The sequence below is a fragment of the Pseudophryne corroboree genome, chromosome 5 (genome assembly GCF_028390025.1).
Source record: "Pseudophryne corroboree isolate aPseCor3 chromosome 5, aPseCor3.hap2, whole genome shotgun sequence".
Lineage (NCBI taxonomy): Eukaryota > Metazoa > Chordata > Amphibia > Anura > Myobatrachidae > Pseudophryne > Pseudophryne corroboree.
In genome coordinates, this window is record NC_086448.1 from 612,069,808 (window position 1) to 612,083,077 (window position 13,270).

A 13,270-nucleotide genomic window follows, 5' to 3' on the forward strand; every position below is an offset into this window, starting at 1 on the left:
AACATCATTTTTTTAGTCTCCCCCGTACCTGACAGGCGCTCCTCTGCTCTGAGCTGGCTTCAGCAGAACTGTCAATGTGCTGTCAGTCTGATTCAGAGGTGTTTCCAGCTCATATGTTGGCATAGAGGGTGCTGGAAATGCACACAAAAATAAATTAAGAAAATCACTCTTTTGTTACATAATTATACAGTTAAAGTAACAGGGGACACCCGAACATGGGGAGAATGCTTGGTTTATTTGAGTGAACAAGCAAAGTAGATGCAGAAGGGGAAAAAGCTATGAAATACAAGGTTTATGCTGCAATACTATGCCTCAATAGGCATATACATCTTCTGCTGCTCTATGTTGGTTGAAGCCTTGAGTAAGGACTACAAACCTTGTCCTGGGATCCCTAATTATCAGATATACAAAACATTCTACTAGCAACACCACTTTTAGGTTCCTGAAAAAAACTGGACAATGACAATTGGGATCCCAAAAGAATGGCACAGTAACAGTTGGAATCCCACCTAAAAAAGGTTGCCTACTACTGGTCTACTTCACATCCATACCAAGCCTCTGTCTAATAGAATTTGGTGGAAGGCTACAGCCAGGGAAATGCTGATTGACCATAGCGGAACTACTTTGATGTCCTCTTTTCACTGGGGATGCCACACCCCTTCCCCTCAAGCACCTGCAGCACCCCAGTAGGCCACCAGCTTTGCTCTGAAGAGCAGAGTGGAGTCATCTTTGGAGCAAAGCATATGCAGTGAAAAGGTTTGGTATGATATGCTGACAGTCATAATGTCAACCAATTATTCCTGGAGGCCCTGTGGTCACTTACCTGCTCCTGGCTGCTGCAGTATGGCTCCTGAGTCCTAGCGGCAGAGGCGTAGCTAGGGTTTTCGAAGCCCAGGGCAAGATGGAAAATGGCGCCCCCCCAAGAAAAAAAACACCAAAAGAAGCATGTGCGCGCGCCGAAGGGTGTGGCCACTGAAAATGGCCCACAGTGGCAGTTACATTGCCCCACAGTGCCAGATACAATGCCCCACAGTGCCGGATACATGCCCCACAGTGCCAGATACATGCACCACAGTGCCAGTATCATTGCTCCACTGTGCCAGTTACATTGCCCCACAGTGCCAGTTACATTGCCCCACAGTGCCAGTTACATTGCCCCACAGTGCCAGATACATGCCCCACAGTGCCAGTTACATTGCCCCACAGTGCCAGTTACATTGCCCCACAGTGCCAGATACATGCCCCACTGTGCCAGATACATGCCCCACTGTGCCAGATACATGCCCCACTGTGCTCCCCTGAGTCCCCCCTTCCCCGGTCACTCACCGCTTGTGTTGCTATGTGAGGGGAGGAGAGCGCAGCACCTCTCCTTCCCCTCACCACTCCAGGTCTCCGGCGGCTGTGTTGCGACGGTTCGCTAGCCAATTATAGCTCGCGGACCGGCAGCCAATCAGGAGCCGGTCCGCAAACTCTGATTGGCTAACGCCGGAGACCGGACACACGCGGCGTGACGGGGGCAAGTGGGCATGATGCCCTGGCCGCCGGCGGTGCTCCCCTCTCCTGGGCCTGCCAAGGCGCCCAGGGCAAGTGCCCCACTCGCCCTACCCTAGTTACACCTCTGCCTAGCGGTCATGTGACCATCACTTCCTGGACAGATCTCTAACCTACTGAGTTCTAGTGAGTATTCTTCCCATATAGCTAACTCTAATCCCCATCCATAACCCTCCCCCTAGTGCCTAACCCTAAACCACCCCCCCACAGCCTAACACCAACCTCTGCAAGCAGCGTAACCCGAGATTTTGACAGTGACAACATTTCATATGTCGATATTTTGATAATGTCAGCATATTGCTTGTTGACATTTTAACAATGTCGACATCACCTAGTGACTACAATCCCAGTGAGCCTGTGTGCCGATAGGTAGACTACAGAGGGCCCTTCCTAAGTTTCACCATTTTCTCTTGCCCCTGCTGAGTGGTATTTGACTAGGGACTGTCTGAGTTGATAGCTTATAATTATGGACACAGAAAATAATGAAAGCACGGGTATAAATTCTGTACAAATTCTGCACATTCCTAAATTAAGCAATTAGTATCTCAGAATACAGTACATACAGCAGTGCTTCTCAATTCCAGTCCACTGGACACACAGTGCATGTTTTCTATATTTCCTTGCTGGAGGAAAGGTGTATTATTCACTTGCGATTATGTAAGGAGACGTGGCAAACAGTGTGTCCCAAGGACTGGATTTGGGATCAGTACGAGATCCCGCTGGACGGGATCCCGGCGGTCGGAATACCCACCGCCAGGATCCCGTCCGGCGAGATCTTGACCGCATCCCCTGGATTTGAGAAGCACAGACTTAGCATTGTACAAATGATATGGCTGACACAATAAAGCCTAATAATTGCATCAAATTGCTGTCATTTCCTAAAATACTTTCAAGTATTAAACTACAGTATATTTAAGATAGGTCAACAGTAAGAAGAAGTTCATACCCCAAGGTTATGATAACTGCCCAATAGTATGTGGCAAAGGAAACATGTCACAGGAGCAACTAGTTTAATCCAAAAAGGATTGCTGTGCAAGTTTTGGCTTTGTATCATTTTTTTACTATCTGTGCTGCATGTTTTATCTGACAGCAGCAAAGCTTGCAGATTATATTATTGTCATAGCGACTATCACAAGGTGGGATTTTCTTTGAATGTCAGATAATATTATACAACCAGAGATAAGCAAACACATCTCATCATTCAAAATAATACCTGAGATTTTGGTTGTAAATTGACTTGTAATAGGGGGGCCAAAGCCCTTGGCTGTGCTGGCCCTTATTGCAAATGAGTATGTTGTCCCAGGATACAATCCAAAGAATAGGTAATGTGTTTCATTTCCTTGTTTTATAATCCGCCCACTTTGATTGGATAAATCTATTTCAGGGTCAAAAGAGCTGACTGCCTTGTAGGAGATCTGTGAAAAGAAGCAAGAAGAATTAGTGGAAAGTCAATGGAAAGTCTTCTGTTGGCAGAGTCAGATTACATCTTTATCCGGTAAACCTCTGTGATGTATGCACCGTCAGACATTTTATGATAACAGATCATATTCCTCTAGACTCTTCAAGACCTGAATCCAATGAAGGAACTCAGCCAAAACTGTTATGAGCTATTACTTTTATGGATGCAAGGACTTCGCTCCAGATGGATTACTAATGTAAAAGATGGTTTCTGGCTTAACCTAATACCTTCAAGTTGTTTCCGTTACACTCCAAATGCATTGACTGCACTCTGCTCTGTCCTGTAATAATTAGATTGCCCTAAAAGATTATGTTTTCATAATGACAGATACAATTTCCCTTGAAGTGTGTAGAGTTTTAAATGCAGTATTAACCTTAACTGTTTGTACAAACTCCACAAATTGCTCTTGAGATACATTAGACTAGATGTAGAGAACAGTGACAAAGATTGTTAACTCATTCAGTGCTGATGCCTTCCAGGCCCTGTTATTGTATATGACATAAGCTACTTATATACCCATGAAAGCCAAAAAGATAAGATAATATTAGACTTTATTTGTGAAACAAGTACAAGTGGGACATGTGTTGCAAACTAAGGCCACCAGTCATAATAGCATCATTAGTGTGATTACACTAGATTGGTAAAATCTGATATCTGATTAATTGGTGTGTGTTAGAGCACTTAGTTGCACACAGTGAGCCCAGTTGTTCTAATACAGTCTGCACACAATACTAAAATATTAGACTGCAGACTCCTTTGAAGTATTATACTACTAAAGCTAAAAAAAACCCTCATTCATCCAATAACTGTTTCTTGTTACATTCACACATTCATATGATCCAAGGTTACTCATTACACTATTGATAAACAATTATCTGTTTTTCTATTTCCCACTTGCTTTTCAGTTGTCAAATCTTGTGTTGAATTGAATCATTAATGTTAACACTGAATTTATTTTACATAATTCAACCAAAATTTCTGAAACTAGCTAAGTATTGTCTTCTGTAATTAGATACTTTTTGGGGTAGGATGTTCATGATTTATACCACCTTAAGCTATATACACTAAGTGGCCAATTAATTAAGTACACCTATTCACCTGATTGCTAATGCACACACAGTACCTAATCAGCTAATCAGAATGCAGGAATTCAGTGCAAGAGTTAATGCAGACATGGTCAAGAGGTTCATTTGTTATTCAGACTGAACACCAGAATGGGGAATAAATGTGATCTAATTGTCTTTAAACATGGATTGATTGATTGATTGATTGATTGATTGATTGATTGTATGATTGTTAGTGACATATATAGTTTTCTATGCATAAAAGTCCCTAGAGATTATTGAGAATGGCGGGCAAAATAAAAAAACATCCATATAGCAGCAGTTTTGTGGGTGATAATACCTTGTTAATGATAGAGGTCAGAGGATAATGGCAAGAATGGCTTAAGGGGGGTACACATGGAGCGACGATTACTTAATTTCTAAGCAATCTGACTACATTGCTTAGAAATCAAGATCACATCGCTCTGTGTGTAGGGGTGCCGGCGACAGTGATGTGCGGTCCCACGCGTCGATATCGCCGGTGTTAGTTTGGCATACATCTCCCTCCTCATCTCCCATCTGTACGGCCCTTTAAGCTGACGGGAATGTGGCAGTAAGTAAAATTATTATTATTATCCTTTATTTATATGGCGCCACAAGGGTTCCGCAGCGCCCACTTACAGAGTACATAAACAAATAATCAAAACAGGAAAACAACAACTTACAGTTGAAGACAATATAGGCCAATACAGGGTAAATAAACATAGCTACATCAGCAGATGACACTGGAATAAGCATCAGGTGGCAGAAGACAGCTGGAGTTGATGCAGTTGAAGATTATTAAAGTAAGAGAAAGGATAAGCACATGAGGAAAGAGGGCCCAACTCGTGAGAGCTTACATTCTAAGGGGAGAGGTAGACAGACAGGGGTGAAACAGACGGGGTACATAGAGAGCGTGGAACAGAGGGTTAGGATGAGATTTGGCTGGGTTTGGTGAAGAAGTGGGTCTTGAGAGCCTGTTTGAAGTTTTGTAGAGAGGTGGAGAGTCTGAGGGGGAGAGGCAAAGAATTCCAGAGAATTGGAGCAGCACGTGAAAAATCTTGGAGGTAGGAGTGGGAAGACGTAATCAGTAGGCAGGAGAGTCAGCGTGCATTAGCAGAGTGAAGAGGATGGGTGGGAGTGTAAGGGGAAATCAGGTCAGAGATGTAAATGGGAGATGAGTGGGTGAGGGCTTTGTAAGTGAGCGTGAGAAGCTTGAAATGGATTCTGAAAGGGAAGGGAAGCCAGTGAAGGAGAGGAGAGGTGGACGTAGTGCGTTTGGTGAGGAAAATGAGCCGGGCAGCAACATTGAGGATAGATTGGAGTGGAGAGAGGTATTTGTCAGGAATGCCAGTCAGGAGGAGATTACAGTAGTCCACTCTGGAGATGACCAGTGAGTGGATAAGGGTCTTAGTAGCGTCCTGGGTCAGGAAGGGTCTAATCCTGGAAATATTTTTTAGATGAAAACGGCAGGTTTGTGAGAGGTGTTGAATGTGTGGTTTGGAAGAGAGGGAGGAGTCAAGGATTACTCCAAGACAGCGCACTTGGGGACTAAAGGAGATAGTGGTGCCATCAATAGATAATAAGATTGTGAGAGGTGAGGTTATGCGGGAGGGAGGGAAGATGATCATGTTAAGACATGTTAAGTTTAAGAAAGCGCTGGGACATCCAAACAGAGATAGCAGAGAGACAGTTGGAGATTCGAGTGAGGAGAGCAGGTGAGAGGTCCAGAGGGGAAAGATAGATTTGAGTGTCATCAGCATAGAGATGATATTGAAAATCAAAAGAGCTAATGAGCTTACCTATTGAGGATGTACAGGGAGAGAAAAGAAGAGGACCAAGGACAGAGCCTTGGGGTACACCTACAGTTAGTGGAAGTTAAGGGGAGGTGGAGTCATGAGAGGAGACAGAGAATGAACGGTCAGAGAGGTAGGAAGAAAGCCAAGAGAGGGAGTATCATGTAGCCCAATGGAGTGAAGGATTTGCAGTAGGAGAGGGTGGTCCACAGTGATAAAAGCAGCAGAGGGATCAAGTAGAATAAGTAAAGAGTAGTGTCCCTTAGATTTAGCAGCATGGAGGTCATTGCAGACTTTTGTAAGGGCAGTTTCAGTGGAGTGGAGAGGATGGAAGCCAGACTGGAATGGGTCAAGCAGTGAGTGTGAGGAAAAAAAGGAAGTAAGGCGGTTGTAGACAATACGCTCAAGGAGTTTGGAGGCAAAAGGGAGAAGAGAGATGGGTCGGTAGTTGGAAAGAGTGTTTGGATCAAGGGTAGGTTTTTTAAGAATAGGAGAGATGAGTGCATGCTTGAAGGCAGAGGGGACAGTGCCTGATGAGAGGGAGAGATTGAGAAGGTGGGCAAGATGGGAACAGGCAGAAGGAGAGAGGTAACGAAGGAGGTGGGAGGGTATAGGGTCAAGAGGGGAGGTGGTAAGGGGAGAGGAACGAATGAGGGCCATGACTTCCTCACCAGATGCATGGGAGAAAGATGTAAGAGTTGGTGAGAGGGATGGGGAGGGGTGGTAAGTTATGGGAGGAGGCTGGTTGCTGATGGTCTGGTGTAATGTGATGTCCTGACGTATGGAGTCAATTTTGGACGTGAAGTAAGTGGCAAAGTCAAGAGCAGAGAGTGAGGAGGAGAGACGAGGTGGAGGTGGGCAGAGGAGTGAGTTGAGAGTGGCAAAGAGGCGCCGGGGGTTGGAAGACTGGGAGGAGATGAGATACTTGAAGTATGACTGTTTAGCAAGGGAAAGGGCAGCACTGAAGGATGAGAGCATAAGTTTGAAATGGAGGAAGTCTGCCTTAGAGCGTGATTTCCGCCAGTGTCGCTCGGCAGTACGGTGTGCCAGGGTTGAGGTGTTAATTTGCGAGGGTGAATAGTGGTTGGTGGAGTCAAAAGCACAAGGGATGCATTGTATATGGAAGTGGCTTGTTCAGGGCATGAGAGAGAGAGAATAGGAGAGAGAAATTAGTCAAACAGGGAGCAAAGGAATGTGGTGTCAATAGCCTCAATGTTACGCTTAGCCTTAGGAGGTAGAGATGGGGAAGCAGAACGGTGAGTGAAGACCAGATCCAGTGAGCTCCCATTCACATGGGAGGGTGAGGAGGTCCACTGGGAGAGACCAAGTGAAGAGGTGAGGTTAAGTAGTTTAGAGGCAGGGGATTGTGTGGGGATATCAACAGGGATGTTGAAATCACCTAGGATAATGGAGGGAATGTCAGAAGATAGAAAGTGAGGAAGCCAGGAAGCAAAGTTGTCGATGAATTTGGAGGCAATGCCATGTATTACAACAGTGGTACACAGAGAAGTATCTCTGAATACACAAACCTTAAACCACATTTTGTTCCATTTGTTTTAAGATTACTAACATAAACTTTACTTTGTTACATTGTCACAAATGTCTGACCAATCTATTCTGTCCTCCCTTCCCATCAGTCAAAACACCAGCCGAGTTGTTCTTTCATTGGTTGTTCAGTGCTGATAGATATAACAACCAAAAGCAGAAATGAAAGAGATAACAACAAAAAAGTTAAAAAGGCTGCTCAAAGGTGCTGACACTGGCTTTTGTTTCTAAGGGTAACTGCTACAAAGAATCTCTCACTCCTCATCCAATGCTATCTAGCAAATGAGGTGCAGCAGAATCTGTGAAACGCAGATCTAATTACCTTTCTTATCTATCACTGTGTCAGGGTGTTGAATACATTACCGTTTATTAATGATATTTGACTGCTATACTATTTTTAACCTTATTGAGAAATACTCCTTATGTGTGCAATGCTTATTGATTAAGTGCATATAAGGTAATACTAACCATTATATTCTCCAAACTTGGTGCATTTGTAAACTTTTAAAGGTAAGTGTTCTTTCTCATATTTTTTTTGTTAATATCTCACCACTCTCTAGGAACAAGGCACAGTTTTTATCCCAGACCCACACACACACACACACACACACACACACACACACACACACACACACACACACACACACACACACACACACACACACACACTTTATAGCACTTGCACTTGTCTAATTGTTGTCTTTTTGTAAGTCAATATTAATAGAAGTCATGTTTTAATAAAAATTCTAATTGCTTTAAATAGAGTTCTTGCTTTCTTTTGCCCTTTACATAACTATTTAAACCACTCTAAGGACCACCAAAACACTGAGTTCACGGGTTTAATTCCCGCCAAGGCTTAAACTGTGTGGAGTTTGTATATTCTCCCCGTACTTGTGTGGGTTTCCTCCGGGTACTCTGGCTTCCTCCCACAATGCAAAAATATACTGGTAGGTTCATTGGCTTCCAACAAAGTTAACCCTAGTGTGTGTGTGTGTGTGTGTGTGTGTGTGTGTGTGTGTGTGTGTGTGTGTGTGTGTGTGTGTGTGTGTGTGTGTGTGTGTGTGTGTGTGTGTGTGTGTGTGTGCGTGTGTGGATGTACATGTGATAGGGAATATAGATTATAAGATCCATGGGGCAGGGACTGATGTGGATGGCCAACTGTTCTCTGTACAGCGCTGCTGAATACTGTATGTGTGCGATATATAAATAACTGGTAATAAATAAATGATAGATAGACGGTGATTTGCTTCTTTGCGCAACTTGCCCTCTTTAGAATGTTTAATACATCTCCCTCTAAGTCAAAAGCATACGTCATATCAAGCCGGTTCCACAAATATGACAATGAGGTCAGTGTATTCCAATGGCCCCACAGTCACCGGATCTCAATCTAACAATGCACCCCTTGCATATGGTGGAATGGGAAAATTGGAGCTGACAATCTAAAGCAACTGCAATATGCTATCATGTCAGCATGGACCAGAGCCTTTTTCAAGGTGTTATAAGGGCAAAAAGAGGGGCCCTACAACAGAGATCTCGCTGGCCTCTCCCCACCCCCCCTAAACAGCGGCGACAAGCCTTCATTGTCGCTGTCCCCTCGTTGCCCCCTAGACAGCAACAGACTGTCAATCACTGATAGTCTGCTGCATCCTATGTCCTGTGTCACAGGACCCATTCACGCACATGTAGAACTGGTCCTGCGCATGCGCAAAGTTCAGATAACCGGTACTTAGCAACTCCAACCACATGTCTGTAACCCCCATTGAGCGGTTTTGGCAACCAAAGAACCTTAAAATGGTACGGTTTACCCTGTAATATAACATATTAATTTTAATGTAATTCAATTTACACTGAAAAAAATATACTGTATAATCTGTTGGAAAATATTTTAAACATATATCCTAGCAAGTACTGTGTGGAACATTTTTTTTTAGACTTTGTTACTGGAGCAGCTTGTTTCAAAAGTAGAGTTAACATCCATGAGCATTTCAGGCTCAGCATCTCATTGCCAATTATTTTTATGACTGATATTTGCATGTTATCTTTTTTTGGATATAATTGGTGCATCATTAGATAGAGAACTATCAAAACAAGTCAATCTGTTTCTGTTAGGGCCTTTTAATTACTGGACATTGGTGAAATTAATTTGGGTGACTGGTGCAAACTGCTACACTATGAACACACTAAGGTTACTCATTTTACCAGTCAAAAAAAAATATCTCATTTAAGAATAAATTGTTTCAGAAATTTCCAGCAAAAATTCCAGTGAATTTCTTTAGGACTATTACATGTATGCTGAGGGACAAATAAATAAATATTTCAGTAATCTTTTGTTCCCGTTCCAACTGTCAGAAAAACTGACAACTTTGACTTGGCAAAAGCATCAGTGACTTAGGAGTTCCACCAATTGTCAGGAGTTTGATTGACAGGCAAAAAGAACATTTTTTCCCCCTCATCTGTCTCTTCACACACTTTCCTAGCTCTTTATATAAACCTCTGGTGCCGATACAGAATTCAAGCAATGTCTTATTTATTATACTCAGATTTCCTCTATTAAAAGACTACCATTCTTACGCTATATATATTTAAATGTAACTCATTATGGTGAAAAGAGCTACACATCACAGGCAGCTCAATTTATGAATACAGAAGAAGAGAAAATACTAAAGTGAATGCTTCAATTCTGTGTAACTCTATAGTTTAGTTTGAGATAATTTCTCCATTACAATGCCAGTCTATCTAGATAAAAGGAGAGAAGAAACAACAGCTAGTTGGGTTAGTTGATTATTGCTTGACAGACTGTTCAGTTCTTAGTCACCCAACTTGCAATGCGCTCAGGTAAAGGTCCCTTGTTAGGCAGGGAAGGTCTTTTATTAGCAACCCTATCAGCATATAATTGTGCAGAATTTGTATTCAAATAAATGGTAGCTTATTTTTTAAATTGCACCTGCTTGTTACTCTTATAATAGGCTTCTTGGAAGGAAAATTTGTGAAATTCAAAGAAAGTGACCATTGTGTTATTGTTACGTTATTGTCCCTGAACAATCCCCTGAAATCTGCCTACCTATCACTCGTGTGTTTGACTGACAACACTCCATAGTTCCACATAAAGACAAGGGTATACATACACATACTCTACAGTTGTGAATAATAATAATAATAATGTGTATTATGTGTACAATCCTTTCATTTCTTACACTCCAAATACATTTCTGCAACCACTTTATCTACGCTTTTGACACTTTTCATACTAAATCTATACCCCTTGAGCCTACACTGCTTTTCTCACCTGCATTTCAGCAAATCTTCTGCTTGGATTCACTTGCAGTCTCCTCTCCTACTTCCACTTTCCCTCAACCTATTTACCTACTTAACACTATGTCAAGGCTTTCCTATACTCCCCACATCACTCAGTGTCTACCTAATAATGTATCTTTATCCTTCCCCCCTAGTCTCCTACACCTCCTCCTCTCTCCCCTCCTCTGTCTCCCCTCCATCCCTCTGTTTCCTACCCCCACCTTTCCTGTTACCCCACTTTCATTCACCTCTGCCCCATGGTCCTGCTACCCCACAACTCAGCCCTGCTCCCTCTCTCCCTTCCCTGTCACCTGCCCACACCCCCATCCACATCACACTGACCTCCCTCCCTGCCCACCTCCTGCAGTTTCCCCTCCTAGCTCAGGCACCCGTACCATCACTACTCTCTCATCATCCCTGCCCTCAAAGTTAATCCCACCTCATCGCTACAGCAACCCTGAAAATCTCATTCACATCTCTCCCACAAACTCATACCCCCTATCCTGTGCACTCTGGAATGCCAGATCTGTTTGTAACAAACTGGTCCCCACTCATGACCTTTTCATTTCCAACTCCCTACACCTACTAGCCATTACTGAAACTTGGATTACACCCTCTGACACTACTTCTGCTGCTGCTCTCTCTGCTGGGGGCCTCACGTTCACACACACACCCCGACCTGGGGGTCGCCATGGGGGTGGTGTTGGGGTCCTTTTACCTTCTAGTTACTCCTACCAACTCGTACCACCAGAACCATCCCTTATATTCTCTACATTTGAGGTCCACGCCATACGCCTCTTCCAACCAGTCCATCTTAGAGTAGCTGTCATTTACCGCCCCCCTGGCACTGCTTCCAAATTCATCGACAACTTTGCTTCCTGGCTTCCTCACTTCCTCTCTTCTGACATTCCCACCATTATTCTTGGCGATTTCAACATCCCTATTGACATCCCCACACAATCCCCTGCCTCTAAACTCCTTAACCTCACCTCTTCACTTGGTCTCTCCCAGTGGACCTCCTCACCCTCCCATGTGAATGGGAGCTCACTGGATCTGGTCTTCACTCACCGCTGTGATATTTCTGATTTTTCCAACTCCCCATTTCCCCTCTCTGACCACCACCTGCTCTCCTTTAACCTATCTCTCTCGACTTCCCCATCTCTACCTCCTAAGGCTACCATCACTAAGCGTAACATTGAAGCTATTGACACCACATTCCTTTCCTCCCTGTTTGACTCACTTCTCTCTCCTATTCTCTCTCTCTCATGCCCTGAGCAAGCCACTTCCACATACAATGCTTCCCTTACTTCTGCTCTTGACTCTGTTGCTCCACCAACCACTATTCACCCTCGCAAATTAACACCTCAACCCTGGCACACCAAATGCACCAGATATCTGCAAAAATGCTCACGTACTGCTGAGCGACACTGGAGGAAATCACGCTCTAAGGCAGACTTCCTCCATTTCAAACTTATGCTTTCATCCTTCAGTGCTGCCCTTTCTCTTGCTAAACAGTCATACTTCAAGAACCTCATCTCCTCCCAGTCTTCCAACCCCCGGCGCCTCTTTGCCACTCTCAACTCACTCCTCTGCCCACCTCCACCTCGTCTCCCTTCCTCACTTTCTGCTCTTGACTTTGCCACTTACTTCACATCCAAAATTGACTCCATACGTCAGGACATCACATCACACCAGACCATCAGTAACCAGCCTTCCCCCATCCCTTACCAACCCTCCCCATCCCTCGCACCAACTCTGTCATCTTTCTCCCATGCATCTGGAGAGGAAGTCATGGCCCTCATTCGTTCCTGTCCCCTCACCACCTCCCCACTTGACCCTATCCCCTCCCGCCTCCTCCGCTACCTCTCTTCTTCTGCTTGTTCCCATCTTTCCCACCTTCTCAATCTCTCCCTATCATCAGGCACTGTCCCCTCTGCCTTCAAGCATGCACTCATCTCTCCTATTCTTAAAAACCTACCCTTGATCCAAACACTCTCTCCAACTACCGACCCATCTCTCTCCTCCCTTTTGCCTCCAAACTCCTTGAGCGTATTGTCTACAACCGCCTTACTTCCTTTCTTTCCTCACACTCACTGCTTGACCCATTCCAATCTGGCTTCCGTCCTCTCCACTCCACTGAAACTGCCCTTACAAAAGTATGCAATGACCTGCATGCTGCTAAATCTAAGGGACACTACTCTCTACTTATTCTACTTGATCTCACTGCTGCTTTTGACACTGTGGACCATCCTCTCCTACTGCAAATCCTTCACTCCATTGGTCTGCATGACACTGCCCTCTCTTGGTTGTCGTCCTACCTTTCTAACCGTTCATTCTCTGTCTCCTCTCATGACTCCACCTCCCCCTCACTTCCACTAACTGTAGGGGTACCCCAAGGTTCTGTCCTTGGTCCTCTTCTCTCTCTATACGTCCTCACTAGGTAAGCTCATTAGTTCTTTTGGTTTCCAATATCATCTTTATGCTGACGACACTCAAATCTATCTTTCCTCTCCAGACCTCTCCCCTACTCTCCTCACTCGTAT

The 13,270-nt window shown here is 44.2% G+C and overlaps 1 protein-coding gene across 14 annotated transcripts in view; it reads right to left on the reverse strand.

Moving 5' to 3' along the window:
• Nucleotides 1-13,270, reverse strand: part of PTPRM (protein tyrosine phosphatase receptor type M) — a 1,209,695-nt gene that overhangs the window by 608,114 nt on the left and 588,311 nt on the right. For all 14 annotated transcript variants that reach the window (XM_063923506.1, XM_063923503.1, XM_063923501.1 and 11 more), the window contains exons 10-11: nt 2,765-2,966; nt 29-131 (exon numbers count right to left, since the gene is read on the reverse strand). In XM_063923506.1, the coding sequence (XP_063779576.1) occupies nt 29-131; nt 2,765-2,966 (305 nt within the window). The remainder of the gene's footprint in view (nt 1-28; nt 132-2,764; nt 2,967-13,270) is intronic.